We start from the raw sequence: 18,621 nt of genomic DNA, 5'->3' as shown, positions 1-18,621 counted from the left end.
AGCACGTACGTTCACACTTCCGTAGCATGCCAGCTGTCCAAGAAAGGCTGCGTTTATTGGAGGAGCGAATACGTATTTTGCAACAGAGGTGTCCATTGGTGCAAAAGAGGTATCTGAATATTATAAGGAGACAAAAGTGCACTTTTAATTTTGCATGCATACACATTACACAATAAATAAATAGATAATTGGTGGGGCGAATACAGAAGACATGATGTAACCACTCATAATAAATACAACACTTTATGGTTAGCTATATATCTATTAGGTCTTTAAAACCTTACAATTATGAATCAGTTTGGAATATACTTTCAAAAGAGAGGAGTTTGGACTATTTGTCATATTCACTGCTGTTCAATGGTAATTTCAATTGCCCTAATTATTTTTTTCAGCTAAAACTCCATCAAACCCCATCAAACCCAACCGAAGGTTATTTTATAAAATTGTGTACGTTTTTGTTGTCATTTGAATCTTTGTAAACAAACAATGTACAGCTTCAAAGTATGTTGAAAACTGTCAATGATGCATGGACAATCAGTCCTTGCACCTATAATCCAGGTCCGTCTTTGAATTTAAGAGTGGTAAAATTTCTGCAGCCCCATCCCTCAGCTTTATAGCAAAATACTGGGGCGAATTAGATATGGACTAGGCCTACGCCGTATAACTTTCAATGAGAGCGCAGCAAGGCAATCGGTGCATATGCGGGTTCGTAGGAACATTTTTTTAGAATATTTGGAACATATGGTTTGGTCAAGGTATTAAACCGTGTCTAGGGAAAAGATAGGGGATAACCTTTTCGCAGACATTTTTTGTTTTTTAAAATCTGTTTTTACTTTTGTTAAGCAGACAGCAGCAAAGCATCACCTTTCACAGCTGTGTGCTCTAGAGGCAGACACACACACTTGTTTTACTATCTCTGTGGGGACCAAACAATTGATTCCCATTCAAAATACTATTTTCCCTAACCCTAACCCTTAACGCCTAACCCTAAACTTAACCCCTAACTCTAATTGTAACCCTAACCCTAATTGTAACCCTAACCCCATACATACATAGCCTTTTTCCTTGTGGGGATCAACGAAAAGTCCCCACTCGTCTGAATTTTCCTGTTTTTACTATCCTTGGGAGGACTTCTGGTTCCCAAAAGGACAGTAAAACCACACACACACACACAGAGCACCCCATGTGTTTCTATTTCTCTGTATAATAGGTTTTTAATGAAGCCAACAGTGGCAGAAACATTTCTTCAAGGGAATATCTTTACCTCCAGACAGTGGCTTTGTGTGAACATATAATAACATAATAAACATTTACCCTGGGCAGCAATGCCCTCGGGAGCACACGGTTAGACAGCCAAGAGCCATATTGTATACAGATTTTATATGAACCATTGGATTGAACAACTGACTGCAACCATGATCCTATAGGCAGTCTTGTGATAACTTCATTATAAAGAGGATGAACAAGTTATATAGTTATATAGTTATATTTATTCCTGATGCTATGATATATGGCTGGCTTACTTACAGTCCTTGTGGTGAAAGTGGGGATTTTCTTCTGGAATGTTGTACAGTAGGGGGGTTAGTGCACAGTAACTTCTCCAGTGTTAAATCAACACTGAGAGTGTTACATTTAACACTTGTCCAGTGTCTATACGGGTCCACAATTGTCAGTGTTAAATTAGCACTCTGCTTAGTGTAAAGCCTTATTTGCATAGTTCCGTGAATTGTAGAGACTGTATTTGTTAGTGACAGAGACATGGTTGTTGCGTGCATTCATTTTCAGTCCTGTGGCCTTCACCAAGTGAGATCCTAAGCGAAAATGTTATAAGTGAAATACAATTCTGAAAGACAATACAATGCATATTTCATAAGGCCTTATTTTGAGGGCCTAGTTTTACCCTAAAACAGTGGCCTGAAACTCATGGTTTACAGGCCACATCAGGCCTGCAAGTCACATTATGCTGGCTTGCAACATGATGTCTAATTCCTATTGGAATCCAGCCAGAGTTTGGGATACCCAACATTTTGAATTTTTATTCACTCGCAACCTGCATTCAGAATGACTGCCAGGGTTGGGAAGACTAAGATATGAGACTACCTAAAGCATCTAAACTCGAACAACCATTTCAGTAACTGGCGTAATAAGTCCAAGTAACAGATTGGATTAGTTTAGAAAAACATATGTCAATCAATGTACATGCAAAACATAGATATTGAAACAAACAATTCTAAAAATCAACCTGCAATAGAGCATGCTGGGAAATATGACATTGATGGGCGTGGTTTTGGTTCAACTCCGGTCCATGTTCAGTTGCCAAACATTGTTGAACGTTGCCGATAGAAATGCCATGAATAGAGCCGACGTGATTCCCTATCCTACATGTCAAGAGAGGCATGTTTGTTCTACATAGCATATTTATATCCGAAAGTTCCAAAATGTTGCATCCTGCTGAATGTGCCAGTGGTTATTAACACCAACATTAGGGTTCTTTATTTACACCAATGAGTGTTAATTTAACACTTACAGAGCTAATTTAACTCCTGAATCAACACTAGAAATGTTATGCTGAAAAATCTACACTAGTTAACACTGACCAATTTGCTGTGTGTGGGGATGATTAAACCTAAAATGACATAACCAGGTATACATTGAAACGTTGTGACAGAAAGAAAAAAAGTCAGCTTGTCTATTCTAGGCTATGTAGTACGCACACATATGCCGTAACCTTGGAAATATAATTTGATACCTCTAAACAAACAGATACAGACGTAGGATCTATATTTGAGCCAGTTTGCTACAGCAGGAAAATAGTCCTGCAGAAACAGAAAATGTGAATTATTATGTGGATTATAATTAATGAAAAAGAAAAGGCGAGCCGCACACTCTAGGAGATCAGATACAATCATTTAATACCAACGTTTCGACAGCCAAGCTGTCTTCATCAGGGTATAGACAGATTGGCTGTCTATACTCCGCTAGCCAGCACCTTGCCTAACCAGATTATAATTAATTGACATTTTTCATTAGGGAAAATCAAGTCTGAAATTTCAAATGGGAAATTACAAACTTCAGAAGCCTTTTAAATACACTACAAGTTTTATATTTCCTGCATTGCAGGAAAGTTATCCTGCAACAGGGTGATAAAATTAAGATCCTACACCTGTATCACATCTCCCACATTGTCTCCAGATGTGAGAGTTGTAGATGGTATGGGAAAACATAGCATTTAGATATTGCAAGACAATTTTTTCACGCCTTTCTCCTGTTTCACCTATACTGTATTAGTGAGCTTAAATAAGCAGCTACTGTGCCTCCTCCTTAATCTGAAATGAGGCGACGCAGAGCTGAAAACAGGTTTGAAATATTAATATTATGCAAAATTGTAATTCTTAAACCCTGGTTTGAACTGTCCAAGAAATGCTGTAGCTTTAGCAGCGGTAGGCTACAGTCCAGGGGAGGCTGGCTGCTGTTGTCCTTTACACCTACAGATGTCAGTCACACAGCAATCATTTAGTGTACATCTACAGAATCTGCTGACAAATGACCTTGGTGCCATGTCATTGGAGAGAGGGCAGTAGATTAGCCCGAGACACGTAGGATGGGACATTGGCTGCAGGGAGGGGAGGGTGATAAGAACTTGAAATTGAACTTGGCCCAAGGAAGTTAGAAGCTCGCGCCCATTAAAGAAAAGTGGGCCTGCATGGCACGGTGATTGTTTCTATTTAGGAGGGAACGCATAGATCTCCCACAATGTTATCTCTGCTGTCCACAGGCACATCAATCAGCACTGGGACTGTTGGATCGACCCCTTCCCCTCCAAAATCAATGCCTTCTCCCATTCGGTTTGTTTAGAGATTGTCAGAGATACAGAGTAGTTCCAGAAAATTCGGAGCTATATGTCCTAAAAACAGAAAGCCATTAACACACACTCACACACACTCTCTCTCTCACGTGCACACATGCACACGCTCACTATCTCTCTCTTTCTCTTTCTTTCCCCCATGCTCTGTCTTTCACTGTAGCCTACTGCAAGGGCTAGACTGTAAGTCAAATGGTGTGCTTCAGTACTTTTACTGTAATAGCATTTAGATTATTTTTTAAAAGACATTATGCAACATATTAGTAATGTTCTTGCTGAAGCAAGTAAGATAAGAAGCATGCAATAGAACAGAAGGGTTATTGTGCGATATCAGAAGTGTTCTTGCTGAAGCAAGTAAGATAAGAAGCATGCAATAGAACAGAAGGGTTCTTGTGGGATATCAGAAGTGTTCTTGCAGAAACAAGCACACTAATAAAAATACATTTGCAATAGAATAGTAGTATGATAAATGCAACATGCAATGGTTAGTATAGAAGTGGTGTTTTCTGAGCCCCACCTGTTTAGCAAAAATACAAAAAAGGTTATTTTGGCATTACTACGTGTCACATATCAGTTTGTAAACAATATAAAATAAAATAAAAATCATTGAGTTAATAAAGCCACATACATACATTGTCTCTTTTTTGCTTTCTTGAGTAAGGCAGCTCCAAAATGCAGGTGTTTCAGCCTAGCTCAGTGCTTTCTGTGGTGGTGGGGCAGGCAGCGGAAAATACAGAGCGTAGGGGTTGGTAATGTTCTCTAGTTGCGCCATGATTGGCTTAGTGTCACTGCAAAATCTACGGGGAGAGCTCGAATATTCAAGCCCCTTGGGTGCTGCCATAGAGTTACATTTGAAGTGCCCATCCAAGAAGGCTCAAGGTCATTGGCCACTGATAAAATAACATAAAATCACTCTATATCTACCGTAGTTTTAATTGGACTGATCATGTCAACATCATACTTTCAACATTTTAGCTAGAAAGCTAGACAAGCAGTCATCATCATGAATCAAGTCGACAATCTACTGGCAAATCCTTTTCAATCCTTGTCATATGAAGAGAAATTATAGATAAAATGTATCAGTGATCATCGGCCATTGGACATAAAGATTACACAACAAGTTCGAAATCACAAATTCAACAATGAGTGGTTTGGAAGGAATCAGTGGCTAACTGCAAGCGTTGCAAATCAATCACTAGCCTGCTATTCAGTGGAGTGGGTGTGTGGTCCAAGTCTGGGTTTAAGGGTCTCTTTTCCAAGCTTAAAAGGATAAACATTCAACACCATGGGCCAGAAATGGTTGAATACATTGTCCATGCTGTCAATCCAGCATGACTTCTGCCGTGTTCAAAACAACTGGAAACTCAGAACTGGGAAATCTCAGACTTCAGTGAGGTCAAGACAACTCGGAACTCTGAAAAAAAAACTAGCTCCGACTGGGAAAATACGTTTTAAACGGTCATCCAACTCGGAATTCCAAGTCGTGAACTCAGGCCTCTTTCTAGAGCTCCAACCTGAAGATCACTGATGTCATGATTCAACCTTGTTTTTTTCAGAGTTCCCAGTTATCTTGAAAGCACCATAAATCCAGAGAATGCCAGACTTTGATGACAAAGTTTGATGACAAAATTTGCCCACAAGAAGGACCGCCGTGCCACCTTCCTGTTCAAGTGAGCACAGCAGAACAAGGTGAGTCCAAAAATGTATTGTATGCTGCTGCATAAATGATGTAATATGCCAGGGAGATATGTATACTGTAGCTAAGAAAGTAATACTACAGTGGGGGAAAAAAGTATTTAGTCAGCCACCAATTGTGCAAGTTCTCCCACTTGGCCTCCTGAGTGGCGCAGTGGTCTAAGGCACTGCATCGCAGTGCTAACTCTGCCACTAGAGATCCTGGTTCGAATCCAGGCTCTGTCGCCGCCGGCCGCGACCGGGAGACTCATGGGCGGCGCACAATAGGCCCAGCGTCGTCCAGGGTAGGGGAGGGAATGGCCGGCAGGGATGTAGCTCAGTTGATAGAGCATGGCGTTTGCAACGCCAGGGTTGTGGGTTCGATTCCCACGGGGGGCCAGTATAAAAAAAATATGTATTCACTAACTGTAAGTCGCTCTGGATAAGAGTGTCTGCTAAATGACTAAAATGTAAATGTAAATGTAAAAAGATGAGAGAGGCCTGTAATTTTCATCATAGGTACACGTCAACTATGACAGACGAAATGAGAATTTTTTTCTCCAGAAAATCACATTGTAGGATTTTTAATGAATTTATTTCTCAATACTTTGTTATATACCCTTTGTTGGCAATGACACAGGTCAAACGTTTTCTGTAAGTCTTCACAAGGTTTTCACACACTGTTGCTGGTATTTTGGCCCATTCCTCCATGCAGATCTCCTCTAGAGCAGTGATGTTTTGGGGCTGTCGCTGGGCAACACAGACTTTCAACTCCCTCCAAAGATTTTCTATGGGGTTGAGATCTGGAGACTGGCTAGGCCACTCCAGGACCTTGAAATGCTTCTTACGAAGCCACTCCTTCGTTGCCCGGGCGGTGTGTTTGGGATCATTGTCATGCTGAAAGACCCTTTGCAGAAAAACAGCCCCAAAGCATGATGTTTCCACCCCCATGCTTCACAGTAAGTATGGTGTTCTTTGGATGCAACTCAGCATTCTTTGTCCTCCAAACACGACGAGTTGAGTTTTTACCAAAAAGTTCTATTTTGGTTTCATCTGACCATATGACATTCTCCCAATCCTCTTCTGGATCATCCAAATGCACTCTAGCAAACTTCAGACGGGCCTGGACATGTACTGGCTTAAGCAGGGGGACACGTCTTGCACTGCAGGATTTGAGTCCCTGGCGGCGTAGTGTGTTACTGATGGTAGGCTTTGTTACTTTGGTCCCAGCTCTATGCAGGTCATTCACTAGGTCCCCCCGTGTGGTTCTGGGATTTTTGCTCACCGTTCTTGTGATCATTTTGACCCCACGGGGTGAGATCTTGCGTGGAGCCCCAGATCGAGGGAGATTGTCAGTGGTGTATGTCTTCCATTTCCTAATAATTGCTCCCACAGTTGATTTCTTCAAACCAAGCTGCTTACCTATTGCAGATTCAGTCTTCCCAGCCTGGTGCAGGTCTACAATTTTGTTCCTGGTGTCCTTTGACAGCTCTTTGGTCTTGGCCATAGTGGAGTTTGGAGTGTGACTGTTTGAGGTTGTGGACAGGTATCTTTTATACTGATAACAAGTTCAAACAGGTGCCATTAATACAGGTAACGAGTGGAGGACAGAGGAGCCTCTTAAAGAAGAAGTTACAGGTCTGTGAGAGCCAGAAATCTTGCTTGTTTGTAGGTGACCAAATACATATTTTCCACCATAATTTGCAAATAAATTCATAAAAAATCCTACAATGTGATTTTCTGGAGAAAAAAAATCTCAATTTGTCTGTCATAGTTGACGTGTACCTATGATGAAAATTACAGGCCTCTCTCATCTTTTTAAGTGGGAGAACTTGCACAATTGGTGGCTGACTAAATACTTTTTTCCCCCACTGTAAGTGTATGTTGTGTAGTACGTTGTTAGTAGCCTATGTGCCTCACCCTAATAATTTGGTCCCTTTTCCCCTCAAACTTAGGCTACTGTTCTGACTTGGCACATGTAGCCTATAGCCTGTTTTAGAGAAATGTAATCATTGAATATTGTAAGAGCTTTCATTGTCTGCTTATATGACCCCTTTATTTATCCTAGGTTCTGACTTGGTGTACAGGGAGAATACTGTAAGAATGGCCTATGTTCTGAATTCTGTCACTATACATTTAAAAAGTGCTGAACAAATAGTTTTATTGACTACATCCGTCCTAGCTCACTCATTAATGTCTTAATTAACGGTTTGCTTCTTATCCGCTCGTCATCCCCTTATGCCATAGTTTGTACATCTCAATTTTCAGTAGAAACCACTTTTGTTTAAGCAAGTCAGCCATATCAGCTATGTTATTTAAAAGGCAGTAAATGAGGCTGAATGAACTGTTTTGCTCCCAGACAAGGCTCAGCCGATAGCCAGGTGTAGCAGCACTACATGGTGCTGAAATGAAAGCTCTGCTGTTGGGACAGCTTAATGTAGGCCCTAACAGTTTTTCACATTTATAGTGCAATTAATGTATTGTTTAGTGTTGTGTTGTGTTGTATAGTGGCTTTGCGGGCATGCATCTACATTTTTGTATTATTTTTTTCTCCACCAAGATTGACATGCTAAAATCGCAACTGGGTGTTTTGTTAGGATTTGTATAAAACAAACTACAAAGAACAACATCAGCAAATCGAGACAGATTTTGGACTACAACTCCCAGCTTTCTCAGCCGCACTACCCAAGTTGGAACAATTTCCCTCGTCTCTCATTGGTAGGTTGTTATTCTGTTTGGGTGCAGCAGCTGGAAAAATGGCAGCTGATACAGGGAGATACCGGAGTGCTGTTAGCAAAAGCAAAGACCCTTCAGGCTTACTTATCTCTGTTATAAGGTAAGCTCACTCAAATTGATGGTTGAATTATCCTGTCGACATAAGACGCCAGTGGGTACCACTGTTTTCATGAACTAGGCCTGTCATAACAGGCCGTGGACAAGGAGCAACATCCTTCCTGTTAGCTTGCTATCTGTTAGCTAGCTAGTTTAATGTCAAGTGAGTTTTGAGGAAATGTTAGTCAGCTACGCTAGCTAGCTAATGTTTGTCATCTCGACCTGTTCGCATAATTTAGCAGTGTTCATCATCATTGTGAGTCAAATAACACTCTTCTTCAGTAGTCAAAAGGAAGGCGAGAGGAAGAAGCCACGCTAGCTTGCTAGCTGACCGTTGCTAGCTAGCTGTCACGCTTTTGACAGCTGACCTCAATTGCTCATACAACAAGCTCGCGACTTGGTTCAGACACTGATTTATGAACAGAGACAAGATAACTTATTAGCTAGCTAAGACCAAATATGCAATGCATGCTTGTTATATTCAGCATCAGTACCCATGTATAGCCTGCTTTGCTGACCTTCGCTCACTGGGTGCCATGATCATCAAGAGTTGGTCTTGACTTGAACAGTGTCGCTTATGTCATGACATGTCGTTTACTGTGTGTTTCCTCGCCATTTTAAGTAGCCATTGCCGTGACTTAGTAGAGTAGCAGGCTATGCCCTAAGTAAATTAGCTCTCTTTATCCCTTTCTTCATAATATTAAACAGAGCTGTAGTCTACTGGGTTTGACAGATGTCAGTGTGCAGTGTGCAGGGAGCAAGGGTGCAGCATGTTGCAGCCGGTGGCAACTTGACACTGACTATGTTGAGAACCCACATTGATGCACTTTGAGACAAAATCCCATTCTGCATGCAATTGTTGTCAGACTGTTACCATGGTTACCCCATGCCACTTTCGGATTGTAAAAGGGACTAGGCTACTGTAAGTCTAGTGTTTGAATTAGTCAAGGGTGATGGTGCATGTTAGAGCTAAGGATTCAGGTTTGTGTGGGTTTGATAAGTTTAGGTCAGGTTATATGAAGTTTGTTAGGTTGGAAATGAAAGGCATGGTAAATAACTAGTTATATTACATTAACGGAGAATGGAAGAGATCACTTGCTTTGTGTTTCAGCTCTGACTTGTGTCAAGTAGGCATCTCAAGCCACTCTAGGGGATGCCGCTGAGAATCCTCAACCCCCTTCCGACTTTCGGCTGTGAGCGAAGAGTGGGGAGGCTTCAAGTTTTAATGAGCTCTTGAGGGAGACTTTTACCTCTCCCGTTATTTTATGTGTGGTTTGGAGTTTGATGAAATACAGGGCTAAAACAAGTGTTGTCAAGTCTGTTACTCAACATTGTCCCATCCCCTGGGTCTATGACATACAAGACTGACATGGTTTTCAGGATGGAAAACCTGGCACTTTTGTTATGTTTCGCCAGTTTTGTTAGATTATTCTTTACTGTTGGACAGGGCTATTCAACTGGTCGCCCGCGGGCCAGATCCGGCCCGTTTATTATTTATGACTGGCCCTTTGATCAATTCTGAACATTAATCAAATATCTGCAACAAAATCTCTGCCGAAATCCAACATTCAGAGCCAAAATGACAAGCACAATTGTGGTTGTCTAGTGTGGTTTCTAGTGCCTGTTTGGCATGTAGATTTTATTTTTCTTCATATGAATTTGACTCTAGCGTTTGAATGGTTTAAGATACAAAATATTATGAACCCATTCCTGAAAGCTACGGCTCTCAGGAACACATACACCTTTCCCTTTATGATGCTCACAATGACTCGTTACAAGGCAGTGTGACAAAAAAACAAAAAACTAATGACTGAGGGAAATGAATTCAAAGCATACTTCCTACAGACTGGAATTTGGCATTACCTGATTTGACATCTTTGTGTTATTTATTGAGTTACTTAGTTTTCAGATTATTTTAAAATGACCTAGTTACTTTTAAGAAGCTTTTAATAGTTGTTTAAATAAAATTTTTAAAAGGTGTGTGAGCGTTGTGCCTTTTCCTTTTTCAATAATTATCCATTGTTTTTGGTTTCACCTCAATTCACATTGGTTGAGCACCCTCCACTTCTTTTCCAATTACTTTTAGCAACATTTAATTTTAAGAAAAGTGCTTTATTGGTGTGTGTGCGTAGCTTTTCTATACAGTTCTTCTGAAGAATAATCACATGTGGAAAATGTCCGGGCACCCTGCAATGAACCCTTTTTTTTTTTTTTTTTTTTTTTTTTTTTTTTTTTTTTTACATTTGGCCGTGTAAGAATATAGTTGAATAGCCTGCAGTAGGGCATTGACTGATTTCTGGAAGATTGCAACGTAATGTGAATGGGCTGCAGATGTTTACTAGAGGTGCCTGGGTCAAATGTGTTTGAAGTATTTGAAGTGCACACTTGATTTAGGTCGGAGTTGCACTTCTAGGACTATTCCATCGGTTGCATTTTGTACCAGAAAAAGGAAATCAAGCTCAGCCCAATTAGGCCCCTAACTGGAAATATTTGACATAGCATATGTAATAATAATAATTTGGTGGGTGCTTATATTTGTCCTATTTCACACATGTACAAGTGTGTATTAATACTCATATGCAAGTTTTTTTTTTGTTGCATATTCCAACTCCCCCCTGAGACATCCTCGGAGAGTGGGGTCACGGCCAGGGTCTGACATTATCAACGGCGACCCTGGAGCGATTAGGGTTAAGTGCCTTGCTCAAGGGCACATCGACATATTTTTTACCTTGTCAGCTCGGGAATTCGAACTAGCGACCTTTCGGTTACTGGCCCAACGCTCTAACCGCTAGGCTACCTGCTGCCTGTATTTGACCCAGATCTAGTGACTAGCCAAAATGACTAACTAGAAGTTAGGCCTACACAAGATTACGAGAAGGACCACGAGGTGACACCTTGGCCTGTCTGTGTAGGACCCTGTCCAGCAGCGATGACAAGCAGGACAGAGAGACGGAGAAGGGCCGCCTGGAGGAGGCGTTTGAGAAGTGCGACCGGGACCTGGATGAGCAGATTGTCCAGCACTACGCTGAGCTGACCACCGCCATCCGGACCTACCAAAGCATCACCGAGAGAATCACCAGCTCCCGCAACAAGATCAAAGGGGTGAGAGGGAACACACACAATGTTTTAATTCAAATCAATCAAAACAAATTGTATTTGTCACATGCCGAATACATCAGGTGTAGACTTTACTGTGAAATGCTTACTTACGAGTCCTTTCCCAGCAATGCAGTTAAAAAGTAAAAATATTTGCAACAAAACATGCAGTACATGTGTAGGGTCTGTGAATAACAGTGTGAAGGCAGAGTGATGGTCCCAGGGAGTTGTTCATCAAGGACTTCAGCAGCAGGCAGTGTGAGGGCCTGGCTGATTTCTCTAGAGTTGTTGTGTGTGTGTGGCTCTGACACCTGCGTAACTGTTAGAGCCTCTGGGATAGCCCGCCAGTGTTCCACAACAGCATGATGTCATTCCATCTCTCCAGGCTGTGTGTCTTTGTGTCTGTGTGTTTGTATGTAGGTGAGACTGTTACACAGAAAACATACAAAGGTTTCAGAGTAGTAGTCCCTCCCTGTTTCAGTCAACTTTCTTCGGTTTGGTGCCTAATGAACACAACCCTGGTGCCTCAGCTTTGTGACCCTGGGGTGGGGTTGATTCATTAGCGCACACCGTAGCAAAACGTTTTACAACAGTCCAAGTACTCTGTCCCTGTTTCAATCCATTTTCTTCAGTTCAGTGCCTGATGAACACCCTGGTGTCTCACCTGTGTGATGTCCCATTCTATCCCAGGTGAAGGAGAACCTGCTGTCCTGTAAGATGCTGCTCCACTGCAAGAGGGACGAACTGAGGAAGCTGTGGATCGAAGGCATCGAGCACAAACACGTCCTCAACCTGCTGGACGAGATAGAGAGTATCAAGCAGGTCCCACAGAGACTGGAGGCCTGCATGGCCAGCAAACACTACCTGCACGCCACCGACATGCTGGTAAGAGTGTGTGTTTGTGTGTGTGTGTGCATGTGGAGGTGGGATGGTAGGTGAGGATGTGTGAAGGTGTGTATGACAGTGCGTTAAGTTTGATGTTTGGGGCCATGGTGGGTCGTGTGTGTGAGAGTGGGATTCGTATGATTTAACACCGGGATATGGCAATCCAGACCATCCAGCTAGATTTTGAATTCCCGACGTTGACCTGACACTTGACTATCATATGACATGATTGCTGTCCTCCTAGGCTACAGAAATAGACTGGCATTTCAGCTAATTGGCTGGACTGTCAAGTTTTCTTCCGTTTGGTGCCTAATGAACACGACCCAATTGTCCATCTCCCTTCCAGTCGGTAAGCTTAATCAAAGCGGCCCAGGGGCCACCCCAGGTTTGTGTATTGACTTTGATGTGTGTTTTGTGGCGCGCTCTGCGGGGGCCAAAGCACTAAACAGCTAGTACAACTCTGTGGTCTCTCCTTTCCCTTCTTCCTCCGCTCACTCCCACACTCTTCCTCCAAACTCAGATAATTAGGGCCTAGTCAGTTCATCTCTGCTCCAGAACGGGAGGATCTGAGAGCCCCTGAAGACCCTCTGTCTCTTTGTCTCCCACTCTCAGTCCTTTGTGGGGGCGGTAAGGGCCGCAAACCTAAAATCTACATTAAAGCACTTTTTACATGGTGTGGGGAAGTTGGTGACACTCTATTTAGGAAAACATGTCAGTCTTAGTTCTTTGAACAATAGTGGGACTTTTTGAATAGGCTACTTTTTCATGTGCTTCTCATTCTCCGTTAAGAAATCACTGACATCTGGGCTAAATATAATAAAGGATGTATGTACAGTGGTTCTTCCTTTAAAAGTTTCTAGCTTATGCCGCGACCGTTTGTGGTAGATGTTGGCAGATTGTGGTAAATTGCGTGATTCTGTCATTGCTCCACACTATCACAAGGGGAAGTTAGAACGCTGATCTATCGGTAGTCTAAACTGTGGCACAAATTGACTATATTTTCGTAAATTAATGGAGGTGTGAATGTTTCAGTCCGAGAGTCTCTATTCTCTGGCTCTAAAATCCTGCATCAGGCAAAAACATTTTTTGCTGGCGGGTGGTACTGGAGTTGAGAGAGAACTTGGGGTAAATACAATGGCGCAATTTCACTTGACATGTGGACTGACGATTTTCGAAAAATAGGCACGGTGGGCTTTTGGTTTCTCTCCCTCTAAAAACAGAAATAAATCATTCTAAATAACAAACTGCCTTTATTTACCACATTGTGAAAGAGTGATAGCCCCTCTATATAAAGTGAGTTTGTGAAACACAGAGTCCTTCTTTGCTTATGTGAAGAAGAAACTGAATGAAAGGGAGTCCAGCGAGGATATGGAGGGGAAAAGGTTGCCCATATTTTCAAGACCTGAGCTACTGTATCAAATGTACTAGTTTATTTACACTGTGTGCACAATTATTAGGAAAGTATGTTTGAGGATTAATTTTTTATTATTGAACAGCTACAGTGCTCTCAGTCAATCCAAAAAGTTAATAAACCTCAAACCTGAATATTTAAGAGAGTAAGTGAGGTTTTGGCTTTCTTTGGAGAATATCTATGTGTGCACAATTATTGGGCAACTATTAGTGTGCAGAATTATTATGCAACTAAATGAAAAACAAAAAGTTCCCCATCTCACTTGTTTATTTTCATCTGTTAAAGTGAGAATAATAAACAAACAACTCAAAATTTACAAATAAACATTTCTGACATTTCAAAAAACAAATGTGACCAATATAGCCAACAGTCATAACAGTCATAAGCCTTCCATCCATGGAGTCTGTCAGTTTCTTGATCTGTTGACGATCAACTTTTTGTGCAGCAGCAACCACAGCCTCCCAGACACTGGTCAGAGAGGTGTACTGTTTTCCTTCACCGTAAGAAGGGACCACAAGTTGTCAATAGGGTTTAGGTCAGGTGAAGAAGGGGGCCATGTCATTATTCTTTCATCTTTAAGGCCTTTACTGGCTAGCCACGCAGTGGAGTACTTTGATGCATGCGATGGAGCATTATCCTGCATAAAAATCATGGTCTTCTTGAAAGATGCAGACTTTTTCCTGTACCACTGCTTGAAGAAAGTGTCTTCTAAAAACTGGCAGTAGGTTTGGGAGTTGAGTTTGAGTCCATCTTCAACCCGAAAAGGTTCAACTAGCTCATCTTTAATAATACCAGCCCATACCAGTACCCAACATCCACCTTGCTGGCGTCTGAGTCGAAGTGGAGCTCCGTGCCCGTTACTGATCCAGCCACGGGCCCATCCATCTGGTCCGTCAAGAGTCACTCTCATCTCATCAGTCCATAAAACCTTTGAAAAATCTGTCTTCAGATATTTCTTGGCCCAGTCTTGACGTTTCAACTTATGTCTTGTTCAGTGGTGGTCGGGTTTCAGCCTTCCTGACCTTGGCCATGTCTCTGAGCACTGAACACCTTGTACTTCTGGGCACTCCAGGTAGGTTGCAGTTCTGGAATATGACAGCACTGGAGGGCCACGGGGGGCCAGTATGAAAAATAAAAACAACTGTATGCACTCATAAGAGCGTCTGCTGGATAAGAGCGTCTGCTAAAATGACTAAAATGTAAAATAATGGGTTCCTGGTAGCTTCACGTTTGATTCTTCTCAAATCTTTGGCAGTTAATTTGCGTCTTTTTTTCTCAACACGGTTCTTGCGACCCTGTTGACTATTTGCAACAAAACGTTTGATGGTTCTGTGATCACGCCCCAATATCTTAGCAATTTCAGGAGTGCTGCATCCCTCTGAAATACTTTTTAAAATTTTTGACGTTTCAGAGTCAGTTAAATCTATTTTTTTGCCCATTTTGTCTGAGTAAAAGAAGCTGCCTAATAATTATACACACCTTGATATGATATAGGGTGTTGATCTCCTTAGGCCACACCATCCCTCATTACACAAATACACATAACCTGATATGCTTAAATCCAATTAGCATTCCAGTTTATACAGCTTGGAGTTGGGAAATATGCATAATAATGATGAGATGGTCAAAATACTGACTTGCCTAATAATTGTGCACACAGTGTAGGCAATTTAATATGTTTGTTTAGGCTTGGCCTATTTAGTAGGCTATTTCGCAGCATAAAGCTATATTTGTCAGCATAAAGCTGAGTGACTCACTCATTCGTGGCTTTGGATCAAAATAAATAAGTACCAACATTCTTTCTGATAGTCTTTAATAAAGAAATGTTTTGACCAAGTTCATCTGCTCATGTTGTGTGTGTGTTCAATTATTTGTGACATTGTGGTTACAATGAAGAATGTAAACAAAATAAATCAAATAAATCAGATTCATAATGAATAATCAGATATGTGTTGCAAGCTTGTCATTTTTCCTTATTACATTTTTTGGTACGATTTTATTTGATATTTTTAGACAATACAAAACATACACATATAAACAACAACTTCTGTACATCACACCTGCCCAGACCCACCTGCTCACACCCACATCTCCAGCGCCCGGATCACTCTCCGCCACATGGCCTCAAACTGCACCATTTGGGTTTAAACTTGTGAATGAATGATTATATTGAAGATAGAAGCCACCTCCTAATGAGTTCCGAGAGCCGATCCGTTACCCAACAAAATAATATCAATTTATTTTGCCTAATTGTTTTTATAACTACACACAGGAGGCTATTATTCCTCTTTTCCTCCCTGCATTAATTAATTTGCATGTCTATTCAACATTTGGCAAAAAATATTATAAATATTAGACAACAAATAAATATACTAAAACAATAACTTCAAAAACAGCATCACTGGATTTCTTCAAATTGCTGTGCAGGAAAAGGATGTCATCCACCATGCCTGGTCGCTGGCTTCTCTCTGAAACCACACATCCATCTGAAGGTGACGCTTTATCCTTTGGAACCACATAATTACCAGGTGGACAGTAGGCTTCTTGAAGCGATAGAGGAAATTAAAAAGATCCACAAGTATTCTTTCACAATAGCTGCCAGCTGATTTTTTTTTGGCCTGATGCAGGACTCTAGTGTGATAGGAGAGAGACTGACTGAAACATTCACACCTCCATTAATTTACAAAAGTATAGTCTAATAACTCGGCTAGGTAAGAAAAATCCCCCAATTTGTGCCACAGTTTAGACTACCGATAGATGCTGCGGTCAGTCAGAGTTGAGTCCTATTGTAATGTGTAGCCTAATGGCCAAAAAAGGGTAAACTTGCAATGTATTTGATGCTTAAGTACTTTATTTCCTAATGGAAACCCTGAGGCCTACATAGGCTCCTGTAAAATGCATTTTCGTTTTTCTTGGAATAGAAACACCATAATATGAATCAATTTAATGAAGCTACATTTCTAACAGTATAAACAGCACAACAAATACTATAATAATTTAAAAACAAATTATAATAAATCCCATATAGTCTGTTCGAACAAAAAAAAAGTGTAAAAGTCTCTAGTACAGCCAATATTAAAAACAGTCAAATGCATTTGTGAATTCAATCGCTTTAGCCGACGTTGCGGTTTAATTATTCAAGGCTCCCTTTGTTAATTCATTTTATAACTAAAATGCGTGACTGTATTTAAAGACATGGATGACTTGTATGCTGTGTGATGACATGCACAAATGAATGAATGATTGATTGATATACTGTATATTGAAGTAGCCTTTATGCCAATAAGTAAGTTACTCTAAAACAGCTACATTAAACAGGAATCCTAGGCCTACAGCTCCATGTCATTTCAATAACTTAGCTTCTCAAAGACGCCCTCTGGTGGTCAAACTAGCATTATTGGCAACAATGGCTAGTAAAATAATATGACATCATACACTCAAACATGCCATTCAATTACACACCTCGCCGCAAGCTGTGCTGCAGTATGACGCAACTTTTAAAGGAAGAACCGCTGTAGCGGTAGGCTTGGGCAGAATACCGTATTCCCGGGGTATCTGGAAAAAGCCACGGGTGGTTTTTCAATACTTTCAATACATTTACATTTACATTTTAGTCATTTAGCAGACGCTCTTATCCAGAGCGACTTACAGTTAGTGAGTGCATAAATTTTTCATACTGGCCCCACGTGGGAGTCGAACCCACAACCCTGGCGTTGCAAACGCCATGCTCTACCAACTGAACTACATGGGGTCAATACCGTCAGAACTGTAAAAAAAGAAAAGAAAATGGTTTTTCAATAAATGTGAATATTTGTAGCTACCTTTTTAAGTTAATACCTGCAGTCGGCTTGTGCAATACATTAGGAGATAAAGCAGATTGTCACATTATTTTACATTATGAAGCTTAACGCAGTTCCCCAGAACAGTTGAGCCAGTCACTTGTTTGTAATAGCACAACAGGAGAAAGTGGGAGCGGAGTCCATAGCGTTCTGTATCTATCGGCGAGTGTCTGTTGTGCGGTGCATATGAGGTGATGAAGTTACACTACTAAATGTTTGCCATCAGATATCTTATAACGGCTTTCTGCCGTGTTTGAGAAGTCAGAGCTCTGGATGAGTTATGGGTACAGCTGCCATTTTGTCCCTGTGCTTCCTACTAGAGTTTTCTTTCTCCTCTGTTCTTCTCCCCTCTGCTCCGTGTTCACATGCTGCTCTTCCTTCAGAAAAGCATGCATCACAACTTTGTTTATTTGCACACTTGCTCTCATTCACTTTCACTTGTAATTGTCCACACTGACCGAAAAACGATATTCGATAGCTACTAGCTATGCTTGTATAACTTAATGAGCTGGATTTGCCTGTCTGCAATTAGTTTATGTTCGTTTTCTCTTATTAGCATTTAGCTAACAGCGTCTATGTGATTTCGCTATTACTTGTGCTAATTGGACGGGCTCATTGTAATGGCTGGAATGGAACAAATGGAACGGTATCATACATATGGAAACCACATGTTTGACGCCATTATAATGAGCCCATCCTCCTATATCTCCTCCCACCAGCCTCCACTGGCCCAAGCCTATGTAATGGTGTGGAGTCCTTGCTCTCACATATCCAACTGTGTTAGATCAGTGACCTCCAGGAAAGAAGGATGGATTTAGAACAGTATTGGAACTGGGTCACTGTACTCTATGCAGGGAGGATCCTATCTTGTTTGATATGTGCTAGACTAGAGCTGATGTTGACCCTAACTCAAGTTGAAGCTGTCACTGGAACAGTTTGACAGCGGTGAGTCAGGTCTGTGCCTCATTACATTGCTTTTACAGTGTCCATTTAAGCTAGGTGTTTCAATTTGCCTCTCGGTA

The 18,621-nt window shown here is 41.2% G+C and overlaps 1 protein-coding gene across 1 annotated transcript in view; it reads left to right on the top strand.

Annotated features, from left to right (window-relative positions):
* The first annotated feature begins 8,274 nt into the window (after window positions 1-8,274).
* LOC311140109 (exocyst complex component 4-like) overlaps window positions 8,275-18,621 on the top strand; it is a 210,081-nt gene continuing 199,734 nt past the window's right edge. Inside the window, exons 1-3 of the mRNA XM_084175046.1 lie at window positions 8,275-8,372; window positions 11,281-11,470; window positions 12,155-12,349. Of these exons, the coding sequence (XP_084031172.1) occupies window positions 8,293-8,372; window positions 11,281-11,470; window positions 12,155-12,349 (465 nt within the window). The 5' untranslated portion in view covers window positions 8,275-8,292. The remainder of the gene's footprint in view (window positions 8,373-11,280; window positions 11,471-12,154; window positions 12,350-18,621) is intronic.

This window comes from Coregonus lavaretus (genome assembly GCF_964263955.1).
Source record: "Coregonus lavaretus genome assembly, chromosome: 13".
Lineage (NCBI taxonomy): Eukaryota > Metazoa > Chordata > Actinopteri > Salmoniformes > Salmonidae > Coregonus > Coregonus lavaretus.
The sequence above is the reverse complement of the archived record's forward strand: the minus strand, read 5'-3'. Positions and strand labels throughout refer to the sequence as shown.